The sequence below is a fragment of the Schistocerca piceifrons genome, chromosome X (genome assembly GCF_021461385.2).
Source record: "Schistocerca piceifrons isolate TAMUIC-IGC-003096 chromosome X, iqSchPice1.1, whole genome shotgun sequence".
Lineage (NCBI taxonomy): Eukaryota > Metazoa > Arthropoda > Insecta > Orthoptera > Acrididae > Schistocerca > Schistocerca piceifrons.
This window is the reverse complement of record NC_060149.1, coordinates 191708942-191732641: the sequence shown is the minus strand read 5'-3', so window position 1 is coordinate 191732641 and position 23700 is coordinate 191708942. Positions and strand designations below refer to the sequence as shown.

At 41.1% G+C, this 23700-nt stretch overlaps 1 protein-coding gene across 1 annotated transcript in view; it reads right to left on the bottom strand.

The window, feature by feature from the left end:
• Window positions 1-23700, bottom strand: part of LOC124721161 (inositol 1,4,5-trisphosphate receptor) — a 360416-nt gene that overhangs the window by 310600 nt on the left and 26116 nt on the right. The window contains exons 2-9 of the mRNA XM_047245990.1: window positions 8401-8597; window positions 8183-8254; window positions 7960-8075; window positions 7787-7873; window positions 3080-3343; window positions 2677-2907; window positions 2230-2371; window positions 500-714 (exon numbers count right to left, since the gene is read on the bottom strand). Of these exons, the coding sequence (XP_047101946.1) occupies window positions 500-714; window positions 2230-2371; window positions 2677-2907; window positions 3080-3343; window positions 7787-7873; window positions 7960-8075; window positions 8183-8246 (1119 nt within the window). The 5' untranslated portion in view covers window positions 8247-8254; window positions 8401-8597. The remainder of the gene's footprint in view (window positions 1-499; window positions 715-2229; window positions 2372-2676; window positions 2908-3079; window positions 3344-7786; window positions 7874-7959; window positions 8076-8182; window positions 8255-8400; window positions 8598-23700) is intronic.

The following is a 23700-nucleotide window of genomic DNA, read 5'->3' as shown; positions in this document are numbered from 1 at the left end:
AAGAAGAAATACTGCAATTTGCGCCATACTCACAATGCACCTACTCAAGAAAGATTGTAAGCGTGGCGTGGGTCCGCTGAGGGTGGAGGCAAGAAGAAGAGAGTTGGGAAAGGAGAGAAGGAAGTGACAAGAAGAGATGAGGAGAGAGAGGAAATAGGAGGAGAAGGGGACAAGAGAAGGAAGAATAAAAAAATCAGAAGGAGAGATACTCTCTCAAAACAAAGTACAAAATAATTCTGTAAAACCCCAACACATATCTACTGCATGTGCACATGGCAGTAAAATGTAAAACTAACAGGAACGCTAAACACATTAACCATTTATGCAGATATGAACATAAAGACTACTAAGTAATGGCAGAAAAGTCAACTGATAATTGAAATTTCAGATTTAGGATGGATGGAAAATACACTGTCAGTAGAAGTCTCCCTTCTGCATGTGACTGCAGCAAATCTCAACAATACAGGTGTCGGGTCTCATTTTTATGGATATTACTTACTTTAGACATCACAGGTTTCTCATCATCTTTGTCAATGGGAATAGATGTGCTGTGAACCCACGTATTAGTACACAGGTGGTGAAGGCGAACATAAGATGACTGTGGGACAAGGGAGTCTCCACGTGTTAGTGTAGTTGGATCCAATTCAAACAATGATGCAATTTCATTGGGATGAGGAACAGAAACTAAATGGAACACTGGTCCACCTTGAGGATCTGCAACAAAAGTTATAAATGTAAGATTATATAAATATCATAAATGTGTGTTAAAATATAGCAAAATACCAAAGTTTCAAGTATTGTATTGTATTGTACTTTTCACAGCAAATACTTTTATTTTAATTTATAAATCTCTCCTCACTTCCACATGTGTTACAGCAACAATCACTTTAAACATAGCTCCAAAAAGTGCTGAGCTACTGGTACGTGAACTTATTTCACTCTGTTAAGTTTGTGTCCCACTTGCACCAAGATCCTCTAGGGTATAGTACTTTAGAAACTAATGGTCTGACTGTGGAACTTAACCTCGAATTTACCCGAAAAAATTATTATACATTTAAAGAAAACATGAAACATGATTATCAGTTTAGAATTCAAAATGCGGTAATTTAGGTACTAGTGTATTCACAAATAGGTGCCCCCTCCAGTGAGAAATGATAAAATAAAAAGAAGATAAAAATTTATGACACTGAGTTGGAGAGCCTGGAAAACCAAAATGAAGATTATATTTCTTGGACACCAAGAAAAGAAGAGAAAAGGGGGGGGGGGGATGGAGGGTTTCAGCACAGCTATAGGAAGACAGTGTATCTGTAACAAGAAACTGCAGAACTGAAAAAGACAAGACTCATATAAAAGCCACAATGGTAAATTATGGCAGTGCCAAAAGACAATTTTATAGGATCACAGTGTCATATACATGACTGCATAAAAGATTACAGTCAGCAGAAATAAACTGCTGTGGAGAGCACTTAAATAGAGACAAATGCAATCATGACTAAATGAACTCTTTCACTATTTGACATTCAGTCCCAGGTGGGGTCATATATAGCTTCCTGGACACTGCAAATTTTATTTATAATCATCATCATATCAATCACAGACCTTGAACACTGTGGGCTGCCATAACATACTGTGCAACCTTATATTACTTAGTGTTCCCTCTCCCAAACTACTGAAACTCACAGCTTGATTAGGTGTTTTCCACTTCATCCCACTAATATTCCAGCCAGACAATGTGGCACCAGTAATAATAAAAATGTATGCACAGCACAATGGTTTGTTAAGGTAACAGAAAATGACAACAGGGTGCTACTTATTATTAAGCTTTACCAATATCTCATTAGTAAGTAATCAACACGTATTTTTCTACAGACAAGCATGTATAGAAGCCAAACTAGAAAACTGTCAATAAACGAACACCTAATGCAATACAGAATAACTGTCACCTATTTCACGTGAAAGGTATTAAAGCACGAACTATGGAGCACTGTTAATAGGGAAGCAACTGTTATACATGTTACTGTTAATGAGTTAAACAAGGAAAGTGAGTCTTTCTGGATGAAATTGATGCATGTTCCAATGAGAGCACAATATACTTATCTTCAGTCTTCCAAATTATACATTTTTGTTTAAGTATCAATGGTTCCATGAACATCATTTACATTTTAAACACCTCTGTAATGGAAAATTAAAGCACTCATAAGGTATAATGAAGAGTAGCTCCAACTGTACCTCTAAGTTTAGCACGCATGGGATCATAAGTGTCATCATCATCAATTTCAGCTGCCAAATACTGGCCTGTAGCTAGGTGTTTGAATCGGAAAAGGGAATTCCAATGGCCAGCTCCTCCTTTACATGGATCATGTTGAACAACCTAGAAGTAACACAAATATATGAAAAATATCACTTCACTCCAAGTAAAAAAAAAAAGGAAGTTTAACCATCATAATATTCTCATGTTTCACATGATGGTCAGTGACAGCTCATTCTTCTCTTCATATGATAAACTGACTATTGCAAGGGAAATAATTCTTTTTAAATGAAAACTCTCCACACCCAGGCATGCACTGTACACCACACTTTGAATTCAACCATCACCAGCTTAAAAGGACTCATGACATCATAACTTCATTATAGTAAGTCCGAACTGGTATGACAACTGAAGATATGTATGCTTACCTCCACTTCCCACAGAGCTTTGCTACTTGTTGCAGATGTTGCAGAAGTTCGTCCTGTTGCTCGAAGAAAAAGATGCTGTTTCTTTTTGTATTCATCCATGGTAAGAAACTTTTCCTGCTCAGCATGAAACAATCTAACAACATCACCACCCTTCAAAATTTCTTCTTGGTTTTCTTTGTGTTCCATAAATAACGTCACTTTCCATGATGTACTAGCATTTACAACATTCACCTGCAAATGAAAGAAACTGTTTTGTGATAAATCAAAATACAAAGGTGAGGGTAAGATGGAACAGTTTATCAAGAAACAACATTCAATGACAAATTTCAATATTTTTTAATGCAGATAGACAATTCTGGCAATAAGGGATGGCCTTCAGCCAATCAAATTATGCAGACAGTACCTCTTTACAGCCAATATTATCAGGGAGTTCATAGTTTGCGGCAACATGCAAGACTTGATGTCCTGCATTGACAGGATTCAATATAACTTTATCACCAACAACAACATTATCTCCTGTAGCACGTAATTTGTAAAATGGCAATATGTAGAACCATGATCCTTCATTTCCGTTAGCATCTAAGTAAACGCGCATTGCATTTTTTTCAAGGAGAGCTGGCAGACGCTTGTTAACAGTGAGGTACTTGTTAGATTTTAAGTGCAGAAGCTGAAAAAGAAAGAAATAAAAACATTTTGCAAATTATTTATAAACAAAAAAAATTAAGAAAAGTTTTAGAATTAAAAATACAATGTAATCTCACATTGGACATTTGCTATGTTACACTTTTATTTTTGCACACTGAGATTCAGTAGAGCCAGACTTATACTAATGCATGCTAGTATTCGATAGAGACAGGATGTGGGCAGAGTATGAATAATTAACATTCTTCCCAACTGGTATAGCATGAACCATATTGTAAGAACAGCGTCTGTGTATTTAACACAAAATATTAAACTTCTTTAAGACTTCTACTGAAGTGAATAGTTATCGCAAGTTATGGTACATAAATCACTTACATACATTCTCGAGAAAACTTGTAAAACTACAACAGGATACCTCAAATTGTGTATTCCAAACATGACTGACTGAACACGAAACCTGCTGAATACCTGCAGACAACTCACATTTATGTAACTGTGGATATGCTTTCCATAAGCTAGTGGAGCAGCTACAGTTAATAACTTTAGTGTAATCAAAAATATAATTACACAGCACACAGCACAAATTCTCAGTATAACCACTCATTCAGAATGGTGTTGTTAAGATAAAAATAAGAGAGAAATTTAATGACGGTAATATCTGTTGGCTTAGTTTTCCAGGTGGAGAGATGAGTGTGGAGTCCGGTACTTGCAATGGCAAGGGGCACAGCAGTAACTTCTCAGTCCAGAGCCATCAGTGGGTGCCATAGCGTGAGCAGGAGTGAAGAGTGAAACTATGTTTCACACGTTGAAAGTAGTTCAGGAGTCATCAGTGGATGTCCTCAGTGTGTGGGCAGTGAAGAAGGAAACTATGTTTTATTTCGCATGTTACATTAAACAATTTGTGTGTAAATGAAGGAACTGTATACAATAGAGAATTACCAAATGAGGCAGTGCCGTGGTAGTATGTTGACCTCATATTCGAGAGGATGAAACTGCTCTGTCTGGCCATTCTGATATGAGTTTTCCATGATTTTCCTGAATCACTAAGGCAAAAGCTGGGATGGTTCTCCAATCTAGGCCACAACCAAACACCTGTCTCATCCCTGGAGGCTGCCAGTCCTATCCCCTTAAAACATGTTATGTATGTTGTGGTTTTATATTTTGGCCTATTATATATCACTGTGAGATGATCCTAGGATGAATAAAGAAAAATAGACAGATAGGTATGTATTGTACCAGATTGACTGACAGAAGACAGATCAGTTGACCTTTCATCTCAGATTAGCAGACCAACTGATTAATGTGTATTCATCCAGAAAAAAAAGAAGGGGTTCAGCGCCCAGTGCCTATCCAGCAAAGAGAGGAGTTTCTCATGTGTCAGATGAAGCCTGGCTAGTGAATGTAGGCAAATATGTCCTGAACGACAGTGAAACTAGGAAGCAATGCAGATACTGCTGTACTAAGTCTAAAGACAAGAGAAAAATAGTTGTTTGTGCAGCTTGTGCTGCACCACTTTGCAACACACCATGCTTTTCTAAGTTCCATGGTGTATAAGGTTCTGTAAGTTTTGAGCTTATAACTTCTCAAGAAAACTAAAATACAATGAATATCTTCGTACACTGACAGTAATCAAATAAATGTATACTTAATGTGTCCGTTACATTATTTCCTACAAAAGTTTGTTTATAAGATAAAAGATAAAATTACAAAATCTATCAGTCATGGTATCCTGCATTGGTTTGTGGGACATGGGTGTTCTAGCTCCCATTGTGAAAAAAAATGGAGAGCTTACACATTATTTTGGAAGTGAAAGTACACTCCTGGAAATGGAAAAAAGAACACATTGACACCGGTGTGTCAGACCCACCATACTTGCTCCGGACACTGCGAGAGGGCTGTACAAGCAATGATCACACGCATGGCACAGCGGACACACCAGGAACCGCGGTGTTGGCCGTCGAATGGCGCTAGCTGCGCAGCATTTGTGCACCGCCGCCGTCAGTGTCAGCCAGTTTGCCGTGGCATACGGAGCTCCATCGCAGTCTTTAACACTGGTAGCATGCCGCGACAGCGTGGACGTGAACTGTATGTGCAGTTGACGGACTTTGAGCGAGGGCGTATAGTGGGCATGCGGGAGGCCGGGTGGACGTACCGCCGAATTGCTCAACACGTGGGGCGTGAGGTCTCCACAGTACATCGATGTTGTCGCCAGTGGTCGGCGGAAGGTGAACGTGCCCGTCGACCTGGGACCGGACCGCAGCGACGCACGGATGCACGCCAAGACCGTAGGATCCTACGCAGTGCCGTAGGGGACCGCAGCGCCACTTCCCAGCAAATTAAGGACACTGTTGCTCCTGGGGTATCGGCGAGGACCATTCGCAACCGTCTCCATGAAGCTGGGCTACGGTCCCGCACACCGTTAGGCCGTCTTCCGCTCACGCTCCAACATCGTGCAGCCCGCCTCCAGTGGTGTCGCGACAGGCGTGAATGGAGGGACGAATGGAGACGTGTCGTCTTCAACGATGAGAGTCGCTTCTGCCTTGGTGCCAATGATGGTCGTATGCGTGTTTGGCGCCGCGCAGGTGAGCGCCACAATCAGGACTGCATACGACCGAGGCACACAGGGCCAACACCCGGCATCATGGTGTGGGGAGCGATCTCCTACACTGGCCGTACACCACTGGTGATCGTCGAGGGGACACTGAATAGTGCACGGTACATCCAAACCGTCATCGAACCCATCGTTCTACCATTCCTAGACCGGCAAGGGAACTTGCTGTTCCAACAGGACAATGCACGTCCGCATGTATCCCGTGCCACCCAACATGCTCTAGAAGGTGTAAGTCAACTACCCTGGCCACCAAGATCTCCGGATCTGTCCCCCATTGAGCATGTTTGGGACTGGATGAAGCGTCGTCTCACGCGGTCTGCACGTCCAGCACGAACGCTGGTCCAACTGAGGCGCCAGGTGGAAATGGCATGGCAAGCCGTTCCACAGGACTACATCCAGCATCCCTACGATCGTCTCCATGGGAGAATAGCAGCCTGCATTGCTGCGAAAGGTGGATATACACTGTACTAGTGCCGACATTGTGCATGCTCTGTTGCCTGTGTCTATGTGCCTGTGGTTCTGTCAGTGTGATCATGTGATGTATCTGACCCCAGGAATGTGTCAATAAAGTTTCCCCTTCCTGGGACAATGAATTCACGGTGTTCTTATTTCAATTTCCAGGAGTGTATAATAATGGTGTTGAAAGAAAACCATCATCTTCTTAATTTCAAAAACCTGTTCAAATTCAGTTGTAACCATGAAAGGTTTAAAGGATTCCAGAGGAATGCACAGTATTCAAAATGGGTACACACAAAAGTGTCATGTAAGCAACTCTCTTGTACACTCACATGGAATTGAAATCTGGTGTTTGCCTCTCCCATGACAAATTTTATGTTGCCAGACCCTATTGTATTATACCGATTGGTCACTCTGTAATATGTGGTGCTACCATCATTCATGATTTATTACTGCGTGGATACTCTTCTTATGTTGGGTATTTTTACTTGAAGACAAGGAAATCATAGTGATACTTGATGATAAGAAAAGAAATTAACAGAAAACAAAGAGGAGAAGGCATGATGAGGGAGAATAAATTCAATGAAAAGGCCCACCTTGTGCACTTAATTAAGGCAGCAAATTAAGTCACACAAGCAATAGTGAGAGAGAACGCATGCATCACACTGGCTGCTGAGAATAGTGATGTCTGTAGAAAAACCATTTATGCTACATTAGTGAAAACAGTAATCATTGTGTGTCTAATCCATCAATAATGTTACATGTTCTCACTCCTCAAGATACTGCAATGTGGGAGAGATGTAATTCAACTGACCAATACACAACCGGTTGAACAGGAATTTTAAGCTACCACTCTACTGACCCTCGACACTTGCATTTCAGTTTTGAAAATTTCTTTGAGCACAAAATTTGAATAAACCCCTTCCAGTTCGAGAATCATCATTTTACTGAATTAACAATTGCACATAACAAAAGCAGAGGCAAACTTACCATTACCTAAATGTCAGGACAAACCTGTGTCCAGCATAGGTAATTACACCAGTAAGTTGTTGGAGCAGCTGTAAAACACAGCTCTGAATTCTGACTAGCTCTTACACAAGTATAATACGAAAGGGAGAAACCTGTATCTGTGATTTCTGTATTATGTTGTCAATAAATTTCCCAATACAAAAAATATAGCTTTATGTGGCACTAAAACACAGCATTTCTGACTGCTCTCTCTCTCTCTCTCTCTCTCTCTCTCTCTCTCTCTCTCTCTCTGTCTCTGTCTCTGTCTCTATGTGTGAGGGGCAAGGGGGGGGAGGGAGGGGGGGGGGGGGGGGTGCGAGCTCGCGCGTGCGCCATGTAAATCCAAAACCCAAATACAAATACTCTACATTTCAGAGTTTCATAATATCTTACCTGTGTGACACTGCCATATGTCACAACATTGCCTAGAACTTTTTTGTTCTCAGTCTCATTTTGTTTTTTCTCAATTTCTGCTGCATGCTGGAATAATTAAAAATTTATCATCAATTATATATCTTACAGGTTTGTATAAAACTAATACTTTATCATGTCACTAGACTACTCACATGTAATCGTTTTAAAAGAACAGCATCCGTTGCTGAACTAGCACTTTGCTTTGCAGCTTTCCAAAACTGTTTTTGGGCTGAGTAGCGGTTCATAGGACATATCTTAAACAAGCAGTCTGAAAAAAGTGTGTATGTGAAAGATAAAATTTAGTGCATTATACTTGTGGCACATTCAAACTGCCTCATATTAGGTAAAAAACATTTAAATCTAATATTTCCTCACCTCGAAATTTTTTTGGTGGGTTACTTAAGTCTCCAGCCTCCGGACAAACGACACAGCGAATCATCTACCAACCTGCAAAAATAGTTTTTCCAAATAATAAGTATACTTTAAAAAGGCCCTGTTATAGAGCAATTCTGACAAACTGACTGACTGAACAAATATGTAAAAAAATTATGAAATTTAGAAACTACTTCATTAAGATATCACAAGGAACATACCCTAAGGTGCTCAGAAATCCACATACAGCTCCTTCAGCATAGAGAGACACTATGTCCCCCATATGAAGGAAACTTGCAGAGCCAATTCTCACCCATTATGACTTCTTTTGCAATGCTTCAGCTAATTTTTGTTGTGTTCATAGTGTTTCACCTCAGGTATTTTTTCACATAAGCAGCAACCACAGCCATATCACCTACTAAACAGAGAAAGCATACAGAAGCTTATAAATGATGCAATTTTACAATCTTTCTCTTGTGTATGTGCAATATATATCTCTTGAGTTACTGCAGAAAATAGAAAAAAATATATAAAAAATGCTTTGAGAAAAAAAAAACTGCTACCCCAATAAATAGTGAAGGAGGTTACTTGCAGACAGGCAGATAACACAAAATGTGGAAACTCTGAAGGACTGTCGTAACTATTCTTTAATGCTACAATACTAACTGCTATAGAATTCTGCAGACTTTTGAAAATATCTGAAGTTTAAATGATTACTGAAATTTTAATATAATTGCAGACATATACATGACTGATGGTAGTTAGTTGATTAATTAGTTTCAAGATTTTTGGATCATTTTCACAATAGATCATAATCATGTGGAACAAGTCTTTTATACTCACATCACAAACTATTGTGTACATACGTCAACATGTTTATTACTTACAAGTCTTTTTTCTTTTTTAAAAAATAAATACAAATGTGAGTCAGTAATTCCTAGCCACCACCTTTTATTCTTTACAATCATAGAAATAATTCTATGGAGTAGTAGGAATTGTCAAGGAAAAATTTTCTCTGTTTATTTTCAAATTTTCTTTTCTGTATGTCAGACATTTTATATCACCAAGTAAGCGATAAAAAAATTTGGCTGCAGCATTGTGCACGCCTTTTTGTGCTAAAGACAACCTTAATGTGGCGTAATGAATGTCTTTTTTTTTTCTTCTGGTACTGTAATTATGTACATCATTGTTCCTTTTTAACTACAGTTGATTATTTACAACAAACTTCATGTGAGACTAAATATACCATGAAGCAGTAGTCAGAATGTCCAACTCCTTAAACTGATGTTGTCTACAAGATGATCATGGGAGAGCATCACATATTATTCTTACAGCAGGTTTCTGAGCAACAAAGACATTCTTTCTTAAAGATGAGTTACCTCAGAATATTATTCCATATGATATTCTTGAATGAAAATATTTGAATTTGCTTGTTTGTCTCTTCCCAAGATTTTCAATGATTCCAAGTGCAAATGCAGTTGAACTAAGTTGTTTTAGCAGTTCCAAAATGTGCTTTTTCCCATTCTCATCAATAAAGACCCCTAAGAATTTTCAGGTTTCCATCCTATTTATTAAATGTGTTACATTTGTCACTGGCGTAGTACTCCTGGATGTGCAGAACTGAATATGTTATGTCTTTTTAAAACTGAGTGTGAGACCATTCACAGAATACCAGTCAATGATAGTTTTAAGGACCTTGTTTCCTATTTCTTCTGTTGTCATATGTATAATTGGACTGATTACAATACTAGTGTCACCTGCATAAGGAACTAATTCTGCTTCATGTATATTAAATGGAAGATTGTTTCATACATGAGGAACAATAGTGGACCTAAGATTGAGCCTTTGGGGGGGGGGGGGGGGGGGGGACCACATACATGATTTCTCCCCAGTCAGAATAATGTCCCCACTACATTGGTTGAATTACTAACTACAACTTTCTGCATTCTTTTAGTTAGATATAACAGTATCCAATGGTTAGCTATACCACTAATCACATAAAACTGCAGTTTATTTACGAGAATACTGTGATTCACAAAATCAAATGCTGTAGATAGTTCACACAAAATATCAATTGGCACCATTTTGTTATTTAACACTTGTACAATAGGTGAGTGAACATGCAAATGGCATTCTCAGTAGAGCCACTCTTCTGAATTCCACACTGCAGTTTATTGATGATGATATTGTTGCCCACATGGGACAATATTCTAGAATATATCACCTCAAAAATCATGGAAAACGATGTCACCATTGAAACATGTCTTACTATGTCAGTAGTTACTGACATCTCTCCTCACACCTTTCTTACAGAGGGGACTAACAAGGGGTGTGTTTCAGTCTCTCTGGAAAAGTGCCTTGAGTCAGTTATATATTAATACATGACAAGACTTATCATATGGGAACAAATCTTTAGTACTCCATAGGAACTTTACTTTAAAATAAGTTGGAAATACATTCATATCACTCAATCTTATCTAAACCAATTATATTATATTTTCAAAAATTGATTATTTTCATTGATTCTTTAAACAGCTGGGCACACTGACAACAGCCTCAAAGTAAATTTACTTTCCTGTGATGTTTGTTGCCAACAATCAATCACAATTAGAAAACGACAGTAACATTAGAGAAAGACATTGACATTATTAAGTATAAGCCGCTGTACACAGGTATTAGTCAACCAAAATATCACACGTTGAAGTGAGGGCGCTTTGGTCAACTTATCATGAGCTCTTATCATGATAGTTCACAAGGCCTCCCTGAACCACTTGATAGTACAGACACAACTACCTAGAAATCATTCACAATTCAATGTGTTTTCCTTAGTCATTTTCTTACTGTTACACAGTGGATGTTTCCAATAATGGCTATGAGAGGCCAAGTGCAATAATATCGTGGTCAGAACTGACTCATTCCACATCTTAGCAAGAGTCTGTAATTATAGTCTGTGGCAAATCACTACCTAATAACACACAGTAACCCCATACGCATGGTATGATAATGACTAAATCATAGTTACAATACAGTAATGAAATTACAAGTATATAATTGTTAAGGTAATAACAACAGCAGTTATTATTTACCTTTAGCCAAATATTACAATGATGATTTATGGCACTTGACATTATGGTCTTTAGCACACACATTAAAATAGAGGAGCAATACAGAAAAGGAAATGATTACAATACCCCACTATGACCAATGTAACTCTCGCACATATATCATGCATTTTTAATCATGGTGGTTACAATTCCAAGGCTCCACACAACAACCAGGCTAAAGTTCCAGTACCAGTCCAGTACGCAGTAGCTGTTCCAGTATCTGGTGGCACCACATCTGCGGATAGAGCGCTGCTACTGCCAGCACTATCTTGCTCCCCAAGAGCCATATGACATCAACATAATTTCCCAATATTCTTCCACCAGACAGCTCTATAGGACACTGCTCAGCTGCTTGTCAGTAACTCAATATCAGGAGCTCACATATGTGGTCCTATGGCCATGAGCCAACCTTGCAAATGGCCCCACAAACACAGTTCCATGCATCAGTGTGCAATCCCTCCAGTTGGAGACTACAGCCTCACACAATGCGTCCAAAACACTGAGTCTTCAAGAGTGCTTCAGCCATGGATCTACACAAATGTACAGATGTTTCTGCTCTAGGTCAGTGTTGCCTGATTTAGCACAGATAGTGTACTTAACCCAGTAGCTACATTAGCATAATGCTATGGCTCGTACATCCCAGAAATCGTCACTGCATTTGGTGTCAACCCTTGTCAGAACAGGGCAACCTTTAGTGATATTACTTTGGAAGCTGTTTTCTGTTGTACTTGCTTAAAATACTGTGTAATAAAGTGATATTACTTCGGAAGCTGTTTCCTGTTGTACTTGCTTAAAATACTGTGTAATAAAGTTATGTTGCTCTTATGGCTACCTGGGCACATCTATTCATTGTAGTGTGCACCTTCCACAAGATTCAACAGGGGTAAGAGATAAAAGCTTGTTTTCTGTAATGCTTTCAGCTCAACAATGACGACAAAGGTGCACTTTTTGTCAACAACTGTTTTGGTTATGGGACTTCATTCACTGTGTCTTTGTGCTCAACCAGCTAGCCTTCCTCTCTGTGTTTGTGTCTCCTCCACACAGTATTTTTCATAGTTCTGCTCCACATTCAAAAGTAAAACAGTTGTTGCTGGCTCTTTCCTTTGGCTTGCTTACATTTCTTTTCCTCTCCTTATGTTCTGTGGCATTTTGCCTAGTTGGTTTCACCATCAGTTGCTTCTGAGTTACACATTGTCACTCCACCTTTCATGCATTCCAGTTTTTTGTTAACAAAATTTTCTGCGGAAGTCATTACTTGTATATTATTTACAATTTGCTCTTAGGTAAGAGTGCTCGGCTCTTAATGTGTGTGTGTGTGTGTGTGTGTGTGTGTGTGTGTGTGTGTGTGTGTGTGTGTGTGTGAAACTGTCATGGTGTTTTGCTGACTCTCATACTTGCACTATAAAATGCGCCTGTTATCCTCCTATTGATTTACTGTAAGTATTGAGTTTTGTTTCATAAGAAAGATGACTTGATGGTGTGTGTACATTTTTTGCATTTCAGTGGGCTGTGTGGACATGGATTACTGTGTGTTCTGTGTGCTATTCGTTTGTGTTTTGGAGGTAACTGTCTGTGGCAAAACAATGCAAGGTGAGATGGTTTGTCACCGGATACTGCCAATGGTTCGATATTAGTTGACTTTGAGACGGTGTTTTTGGGTGGATGGTTAGACTGTACAACGGTTTTTGGCTACGTTACTGTAGCTCTCGGAGATAACATAATTCAGTAGTGCGCTGGAAGACTTTTGCCAGTCAAGTAGACTGGTATCATTTGTTCATTTGTCACAGTTGATCTGGCAATGGAACTGTCAATGACTCAATTTGTGCAGTCACGGAAGCAGCTGATACAGCAGTCATTCCACGTCTTTACTCATTTAGTTCAATGTGTGGTGGCAGCACCACTTTAAGTGTGGGGCACATCTTTTGTCTCAGTCCAGTTCTTACAGTGTATCCCTGAGCATCTTTTACGGGAGCTCATCCGTTCCGAGGCTGCTTCAGCCCCAGGGAGAATGACACATACTCTGCTTCCTCTGACATGCGATGATGCCTCGGATTCATCCTGCAGATGATACACTTCCCCATAGATTGTCTTCTAGCCTCCTCCAACAGCTCAGCCTCCCACCAGCTCTGGTGCCTCCACCTGCTCCAACCTCCTCAGGCTTTTGTGCCTCCTTGGGCTCCAGCACCTCACCAGGCTCCAGTGCCACTGGCACCTCTTAAGGTGCCAGCACCATCAGCATCCTCGCTGTCGGTCTTAATGTCAGTGGCTCCCTAAAGTCCCCTTCTGTTGGACCCTCTCTTTCTAGTGCTTCCTGTGCCATCAGCTACCATCCCCTGCTCATCCTCCCTTTCTCGGTCCAATGCCATCACTCTGTGCCCCCTCAACTTCACTGGCCACGCCTCATCCAATTCTGGACATGTTGCCTTCAGTTTAGCCACCATTTCTGTCTGTGGCTGGCATTCAGCTCACATGCTCGGAACCCCGCTTCCTCCCCTTGTCTTCTTCCCTTCAGAGTGTGGGTCACACTCGCCCCCTGCACTCCATTCCTCCTCCTACAGGCACCTTCAAGGCACATAATGTACCTTTTCCCAGACTCTGCTCTGCCCTAGTCACCGGCCCCAAACGTCTCTGCCCACGGTTGTCTCTTGTGACATCTGGGGCCTCCTACTCTCCACAGAGTGCCTGCCTCTTGTCTTTGTGCCCCCCCCCCCTCCCACAGTGCCTGCCTCTTCTCTTTGGGCAACCCCCCCCCCCCCTCCCTGCGCAGGACTTCAGTTGGACTTTACTGGCTTCCCTGTTCTCCAGTCGTGGAAGTATCACTGTAAGCCTGGCCCTGCTAGGTCATGCCACCTTAGGCAGCACAGTCTTCAGTTTCTCAAAGACCATCACATATGGTTCTTGTTTTTAAGGTTCACCTCTTCCCACTTCCCCCTCGAGGAAGGGAGGATGCCGTATCCTGAGCACGCAACTATGTCACAACTACTAACTTCACAGTGAGAGGGCTCTGACATTTCCTCTCTAGGGAAGAGGAGTGTAGCAACTGTGGCTGACACCTTTCGATCCGGCCAAGACTCCACGATAAAGTTGTGTGGGTTACCAACCTGCCGAGGCTCAGCCACAGCTTATTATGTCAGCCGCAGCTACTGCAGTATCTGGTGGTAGCTCATCCTCCTGATACAGTACTGCCATCGCCGACATTAGTTTTCCTCCACAAACCACATTACATTATCACAGTTTCCCAATAGTTTTGTGCTGGGTGGCTTTATAGGATGCCACTCAGCTGCTCACCAGTCAGTAAACATCGGGAGTTCACAGTTGTCGTTCTCTAGACCAGGAACCAACTGCACAAGTGGTCTCACAACCAGAGTTCAATTTATTGGAGCACAGCACACACCAGTTGAAGACTACAGCCTCACATACTGTGTCCAAACCACTGAGTATTCACAGGTGCTTCAACAACATACAGGCATTTGCGGGCTACATCAGTGCTGCCTGATTTAGAAAGGACAATGTAATTAACTCAGTGGCTACATTAGCATGACTGTGCAGCACATACATCTGAGAAATTGTAATTGTGTTTGGTGTCAACCCTTATCAGATCAGGAAAATCTTTAGCAGTATTACTTTGGAATCAGTTTTCAGTTGTACTAGCTGAAAGTATTGTATAACAAATTTCTACTGGTCTTTTGGCTACTGGGACACATACATTCATTGTAGCATGCACCTCCCACAGTAGAATTAAACAGTTACTATGCTGACATCAGTTATGCATCAGGAATAAATCTATGAAGTTTTTGGATCGACGGTGTACGTGTACGATTGACGAACAGCTGACAGACATGGATTCCAGGTGGCCAAATTACAAATGTGTTGTCAACATAATAAAAGAAGGAAAATGTGAAAAAGTAAGGAGGTTTTATCATGCCTACCACTCACAAAACTATTACTATCCCACTCAATTGTTGAGTGATTAAGTCTCCTCCAATGACAACAAAATCATACATTGAAGTTCTTGACAGGCCATTTTCCTTCTGACAATTTCAAGCTGATTTGCTCTACTTTAGCGACCATTCACTTTTTGTGAGACAGCAAAGTAGTGAAGATACTAGACATGCAAGCATTGATAATGTGGAAGACAGCAGGACAGACATAGGCATCATCATAATCAATGTTATGAGTGGGTATTATAGTAATCGAACCTTGAAGAGTTAAAAATACAACAATACAACTGCTGAACACATCATTTTTTTAAAATCTAGTCTGTCTGTCCCCCCCCCCCCCCCCCATTCCCCCAAAGCGTCTCAAGTCTGAGATGCAATGTAGTGATCCACTCTAATCCTAATTCAGAACTCAATATTTAAAAATCCCAGCTCAGTGAGGCATGATTTATTTAGCTCTCAGCAGAGAACATCTTATTCTTTTAAGAAGTGCAGCACACAGTTAAAGGAAAATGATTGGCAAAGCCAGAAATTCCAAAGCTTGCTACACTGTGGGGAAACCCTTCCACAAAATAAGTGGAATATTATCAGTCAGCACAGACACTGGGCACAGGTTCAGCCAAAATCAAATCTCTTAAGTGTTCAGATACAGGGCTTGGACAAAAATATGGAAATACCACAAACACAACCCATTACCATTACAGTACAGGAAAACTATTGGCTTTCAAAATAGCTTCCAGTCATGCCAGAATGGACAAATAAAGGTCCCGGATGGTTTTTAAGGGACTCTTATACCAATCTTCCCACAAAATAGTGGCAAGTTCAGTAATGATGATTGAGGTTGATAGCAATCATGTGCCCTTCTTTTCAAAGCAGACTACAAAGTCTCAATAATATCACAATCTGGTGACTGTGGTGACCAGGGGTGACAGGCTCACGCTCACAAAACCAGTTCTGGATGGTACAAGCTGTGTAAACATAGGCCCTGTTGTTTTGGAATATAATATCAACATTAAGGAACAAATACTGTACTGTAGGATGGACATGATCAGCTGAAAGGGTCACATAATCCTTGGCAGCAATGCAACCTCACAGAGTAAACGTGTGGCCCACAGAATACCACGATAAACCTGTCAAAATCGTCACCAAACTCCTGCTACGTTTCACTCTCGGGAAATAAACTCAGCCAGATTTTAAAAACATTGTAATATGAGAGTCATCTGACCAAATGACATTCTTCCATTGCTCCACAGTCCAGGTTTTATGGCTTCAGACCATCTTTTCCTGTTATGGGCATTTTCAACATTGACGAGTGGCTTTGGAATTCCAGCTCGCCCAGCAATTCCTTGTTTACGGAGCTCCATTCTCTTTGTTTTGGTGCTGACAGGGTTCACAAGAGCAACATTTTGTCCTGCAGTGGCATTTGCAGCTGCCCTCCTCTTGTTTTTCACCCCAATCCTCTTCAATGGCCATCTGCCACCATCACTAAACATACACTTTTGTCTCCATTGTGACTTATCAGATGATGGTTTTCCACTTTCCCTCTATATGGTATACATCTTTGATACAATAACTCTTCAAACACCAAACACTATGACTACTTTGGTCACAGAAGCACCCACAATGTAAGCATTAACGATTTGCCCACTTCCGAATTCTCCAACATAATGCACTTGTGGCTACACAGAACACTGTTCTGAGCATCACTGAGACTTGCATTACATTGAGGACATTGCACAGGTGCCGTTTGTTGTCAAATACAAAAGCTCAACATGCAGACTTGGCTAGCATCTGCATTAATGTTCAAGCAAGCATTTCTCACAGAGTTTCCATATTTTGTTACTGTATGCACCCATACACAAAAAGTACAAAATGTCATACTTTTTTGTCATATAATCGTATGTTTTTCAGATTTTAAGAAATGAAAATTGCTCCCCGTTTTGAACGTGCTATGAAACAAAACTGTCCATACCAACAAAACTGTTGATGCTTAGGAAGCTAAAACAGCTGTTATAAAGATCTCATTTTACACTTTAGAAATGACGGTGTGAGTATGGCTTTAATCGACATCATCTGCATGTTTGTTACCACAGTTTTAGGCAGCCACTGTCTAACAGAGAGGATAATAATAAATAAAATGGAAAAGCTCCGCCGAGTAATCACTTGAACTGTGTTACTTGAAGTCTTACTTGTATGATATCTTTCACTCAGAGTTTTTAAGTGGTAGTGTTGGTGGTGGTGGTGGTGATATTTCATCAAAAGTCAATGTATAGACTTTTCCTGTAGGCACCCTGGACTCAGCCTTTCTTAGCCTACAATCAGTTGACATGTCTAAGATTTCAGAGTTTTGATAGGGATAAAAAGATGAAGAATAGTAAATTTGAATTTATTACCTCTGCTTCAATAATGCAAACAACATGTTACCAACTTTGAGAAGTGGCACTACTGGTTAAGGCAATTGTAACCAATCCAGTTTCGATTATCTTCAATTCTGATGAAGTACACTGTTTAGAATTTGAACATTCGAGAAGTATCACTTAATTGCACCCTGAAATTCAGACATCGGAATGAGACTGCGTAGACTGTGAGACTCTTGGACAATATTTGAATTACTGAATAGAGGCAATAACCTTACAACATTCTGCTAGTATTACTCTGCTAAACATATTTAAAAATGGGTACCACAAATGCTTTCTTGTGCAAAATTGCACATCTGCTCGGGTATCATGATTTGACATTCAAATGGTCTTTGTAAATTTGCCTTGGAAGCTAGTATTTTAAAGTGCCCCAAATATAACTCATCACTATCACTTTTGAGATATACTGTGGCAAAACAGTGCCATTCTGATGATTACAGGTTTAAAGGGAGTAAACTACTCGGTTGTCAACCCCTCAATTCACAGGAAATTCACATAAAGAATTGACCTAGTAGATAGTGTCGGAAGTTCCATGAGACTTTTCGCGGATGATGCTGTGGTATACAGAGAAGTTGCAGCATTAGAAAATTGTAGCAAAATACAGGAAGATCTGCAGCGGATAGGCACTTGGTGCAGGGAGTGGCAACTGACCCTTAACATAGACAAATGTAATGTATTGCGAATACATAGAAAGAAGGATCATTTATTGTATGATTATATGATAGCGGAACAAACACTGGTAGCAGTTACTTCTGTAAAATATCTGGGAGTATGCGTGTGGAACGATTTGAAGTGGAATGATCATATAAAATTAATTGTTGGTAAGGCGGGTACAAGGTTGAGATTCGTTGGGAGAGTCCTTAGAAAATGTAGTCCATCAACAAAGGAGGTGGCTTACAAAACACTCGTTCGACCCATACTTGAGTATTGCTCATCAGTGTGGGATCCGTACCAGATCGGGTTGACGGAGGAGATAGAGAAGATCCAAAGAAGAGCGGCGCGTTTCATCACAGGGTTATTTGGTAACCATGATAGCGTTACGGAGATGTTTAGCAAACTCAAGTGGCAGACTCTGCAAGAGAGGCACTCTGCATCACGGTGTAGCTTTCTCGCCAGGTTTCGAGAGGGTGGGTTTCTGGATGAGGTATTGAATATATTGCTTCCCCCTACTTATACCTCATGAGGAGATCACGAATGTAAAATTAGAGAGATTTGAGCACGTACGGAGGCTTTCAGACAGTCGTTCTTCCCACGAACCATACGCGGCTGGAACAGAAAAGGGAGGTAATGACAGTGGCACGTAAAGTGCCCTCCGTCACACACCGTTGGGTGGCTTGCGGAGTATAAATGTAGATGTAGATGTAGATGTAGAAAGAAATACGAAACAAGAAAAGGAGAACTGTTATCTCCAGGGTCTACAAGCATGTCGCTGTGGTTAAAAATTGTGTGAGACAGTAGCTGTAGCCAGATAGTTAAAAATGACATAAAATTCAGGCAGCTAAAAAGCTGTGGCTAGTTTGTTGAAGGATGTACAAATAGACACGACTAAAATGGGGCGAGAAACTAAGAGGCCACATAGGGCACCCACCGCACCAAGAGGTCTCACCCCACATCCACACTCTGACACCATGCATTAAACTCCATTTAAGTTTGTTATAAAATCCATTTTCCCTCACAGAACTTAGGACTTTGGTAGCTGGTAACCCGTCGGCCACAAGTATTTGAGGTAGTAAGTAAACAGGTCGATCACTGGTCTCCAATCAGCCAGCCGGGCACATTCCACAAGAGTGCAGGCTATCGAGAGACGACTACCACAGCTGCACCGAGGGGAAGCCTCTCGGCAAAAAAGTCATGAGTAAGTCCGGTGCGAATGATACACAGTCAGCACAGCCCGACGGAACCTTTCTGAGGGGTCCGGAGAGAAGTAAGCCACTACTCAGTGTTACCCTTGATCACTCTCAGCTTGTCGAGGATCGTGGTAGTCTTCCATTCCACATACCAGTTTTTCGAAATTTCATGTCACAGTTGCAATCTTAAGTCTGTGCTCGGTACTGCTAGTTCAAATTTGTCTCCTAGGTTGCTTCTTTAGTTAGTTCATCAGCAAGTTCACTTCCCAGAATAACCACACAGCTCGGTGTCCAGACAAATGTTACTGTCATTCCGAAGCTGTGGAGGTCAACTAATAGGTCTCGGATATTAGCAACCGGAGGGTTTTTGGAGTAGCACCGAGATATGCCTTGTAAGCAGCACATGGGAGTCACTACTAACAGGAAGTCATTTGTGACAAAGAGTTTTAGTGTACTGCAGAGCCGGTATGCACTGCACGTATTCTCATGCCCCCTTGCATGTGCAGAAGCAGAACCGACCCTGTCACTGACTTTCAATTCATTCCTGTAAATGTGTGTCGAATTTGGGTAGTAGTGGAGAACCAAACAAAACAGGTATCTGAGAATGGTGGAATCAGAATTGTTCTTAGGGCCACAAAAGAGGTCCAGCCAAATCGTACCACAGGGTACGTACTGTGGGCGATGCTGACAGGGAACTCTGTGAACACTGACCAGAGTGGGCAGTTGGAGGTCCTTGCATAGAGGTACCAATCGTATATCTCAGAGCTGGTCTACCCATTTTTAGGCAATTCATAAAACAGTCCAAACTGTCGGTTGTGAAACAGAGTCGAGTAATGTGGACAGGTAGGCATCTGACAGACTGTGACCGCACAGTTTGCCAAGCGTCGCTAGTGTCCGACGCTCAGTGGTGCGATACCAGCTCCCACTAGGAGTCAGTCTGCAGGGCTCATACAGAAGGCTCCACCTGCCAACCACATACCACTGTGGTGGACAGGGTGTGTAAAGCTCAGTACTGACGGTTCTGCCAAACGATAGGCAACACATCCATATTCCAGACAGGATAAAAACAAAGCATCATAAAACCGTACAAGAACTGTGCAGCCTGCTCCCCAGGAGATGCTTCTATGAAATCTGAAAGTATAAAGCTTCCTCCGCAATTTGCCTCGAGCCTGTATATATGGGGTAACCACGTTAACTTTCCTTCAAATAACAGGTCCCAGAATTTGAAAGTTCTGACAACTTCAAGTAACTAGTTACTGAGTTAAAGTTCATTCTTTCAAATAATTTACACAGTTTATTTGTTACAGCAATTGGTCAATAATTAATGAAAATTTAAGGGAGTCTTCCAGTTTTCATGTTAGGAATAATAATACCCTCCTGCCATTGGGAGGGTAACTCCATTTTCTGCCAAATACAATTGAAAAAACCTGAGGATGTGTTTTATGCTGTCACTGCTAAGATGTTTGAGCATTCAATTAAGGATTTTATCTGATAACGAAGCTGTGTCTCAGCAGTCTGCCAAAACACTGAAGGCCTACCAAACAGCGAGGTCATCGGTCTCATTGGATTAGGGAAGGATGGGGAAGGAAGTCGGCTGTGCCCCTTCAAAGGAACCATCCCGGCATTTGCCTGAAGTGATTTAGGGAAATCACAGAAAACCTAAATCAGAATGGCCAGATGCAGGATTGACCCGTTGTCCTCCCGAATGCATGTCCAGTGTGCTAACCACTGCACCACCTCGCTTGGTATATAGTTCTGTACAGAGATAGATAGATATTACATCTTGTTATCCTAACTGACAGGCAGACGTGAACATCCGTGACTGCCACTGCGGTAGTTAGTGGCACTTGCTCACCGAAAGTGTCAGACTAAACGAGTGTGCTGACTTTCCCAGATGTCTTCTTGGCCTTATTGTGACTTGCACACAAAGATTTGTAATTTTTAACAGTTGGGAGCTGGGTTTCTGTGAATTGTATCTCCTGAAGTGCCACACCAACTGCAGATAAGTAGCCATTAATTAACAGAGCTGGCCAGGTGTTAAGGGCTGCAGTTACAGTTTCAATGAATAAACATCATATTGGGATCTGATACAGCAGAAAGGGGGAAAATGGGAGTACAAATTACTTTGCTGCTGAGCTGTGTTCCACGTGGGTGTATGGCTTTTCATCATTATTCATAGGCTCAAATTTGGTGGAGATGCTGACTAGATCGAGTGGAGCATCAGAATTCAGTTTAACTCTCAATTTATCCTTCTTGTTCCCATGAGGTTTCAGTTTCTGTGAGAATTTTCTTGTATTACCTTCTGGGATGTAAGAGAACCATTCTTTCCTGGAACCTGCAGCCTGTGCCTCAGTTGGCCACTGGCTGGTGGTAGATTGCCGGTCTGTTTTGTCCTGAGAGGGAGGCCACCTTGGCAGGTATCCTCTTCCTTGATAAAGCCAGAGGAGCTAAATCAGTGGGGTGGTAACCATGGGTGCTGTGCATGTGGGGGTCAAGGGAGCTGGTGTCCCCTTCTCCAAATGAAAAACAGGCACTAACACGTGGCTAGGAACAGAAGTCGTTATTTGAGACCTTGTCACTGTGCTAGGTGCAAATTTTGATACAATGTCTGCAAAGGTTTGATATCATACTGATCAAGAGCAATCATTCAAACTTGCTTTTAGCATTTTGATGAAACAGTCAGGTAAGACAGTTCCTCAATTTTCTTCTCCCTCTGGGGGAAAACTGAATACGTCAGCAAACACAAGGGATATTGTTCTGGACAGTTTACCCATGCAGGGGGTTGTCTGCAAGAGATGCTCCCATGTGTTGTCCAGTCACATGCCCCACAAGTAGCCTCATTAGTAGAGGAGAAGGACAAGTGTCCAAACCTCTGACATCTAAAACATCTCAGAGGAAGAAAATAGGACTCAACATCACAACTATAAACTGTGGCTTTAACTTTCTAAGATAAGACATTTCCATTGGAGGCTAGGAAGAAAGCTCCAGTGTCCATCCTGCTATCCTCCGGTCGTCTCTGGATGTGATGAACAAAATGTTTTTGAGAAATTGTTCTTCCCACAAACCACTTGTGATTGGAACGGGAAAGAGGGGAAGTGACAGTGGTACACAAAATACCCTCTGCCAAACACGGCAAGGTGGCTTGTGGAGTACTGATGTAGAGTGTGAGATGTAAGAATGTTGGTATATTATCACATAACCCCAAGTTTCTGCAATTTTACTGTTTTGATCAGTACATGAAATGTTTGTGGGTTAGTTCTTGAATCATCAAACATACTCTCTGAATATCTTCCCTGCACCATCTCTTACCAGGGATAGAGGGGTGGATAGAGGGAAGGACATGAAGACTTGGAAGGGGCATAGTTGCACATTTATGGGCATGAAGTCAGTATTCAAAGCAGACTGGAGTTAGTACAAGACGCATAGAAGCATATTTGTGCTCTCACACAGTCTAATCAAGCAAATGATGAACACATCTCTTCTCTCTCTTTTTGCATAAGTCCAAATTGATGAGTATCCTAGATTGACAAACAGTATTCAAGTTATATAATAATTTTATAACTTCCCTCATGGATGAATTAGACTTCCATACGATACTGCCAGTAAAACTTAGTATGGTCTCTATCTTCCTAAAAAAGCTTCATTTATGTGTCTGTTTCACTCTGAACTGTTCTGGATGGACACCCGTAGCGATGTGATAGTTTGCATCTTCATCTTCAGAGGCATAGAAAAAAAAGCTGTGTCTTTCTGCCTATTTACACGCATTGCATTACAGTTGATTAATTTTTGTGTCAGCTGGCAGTCTTTGGCCCATAAGTCAGTCACATGCAGATCATTTTGCACTTCGAAACAATTTTCCCTGTGTATAGCTGTGTTGTATAAGAACAACATCAGAGAGCTGTTAAAATTATCTAGAAGGTCATCATATACATCATGACTACAAGAAGGGCTATCACACAATCCAGAGCCAGATCTGAAGCTACTTTCCATTCTTATTCTGTCTCCTCATTGAGAACAATGTACTATATTCTGTTTTCCAAATATCTCTCAATCCAGCTGTGTACCTAAACAAATATTTTGGTCATCACACACACACACACAAGTTCAGTGTCTAAAAACAAATTGTCATATGTGGGAATAACACGTCCCATAACCCTGCATGTTACTCACAACACCAGTGATGAAGATCTGTAGTTATGTGCAACTGTTCACTGA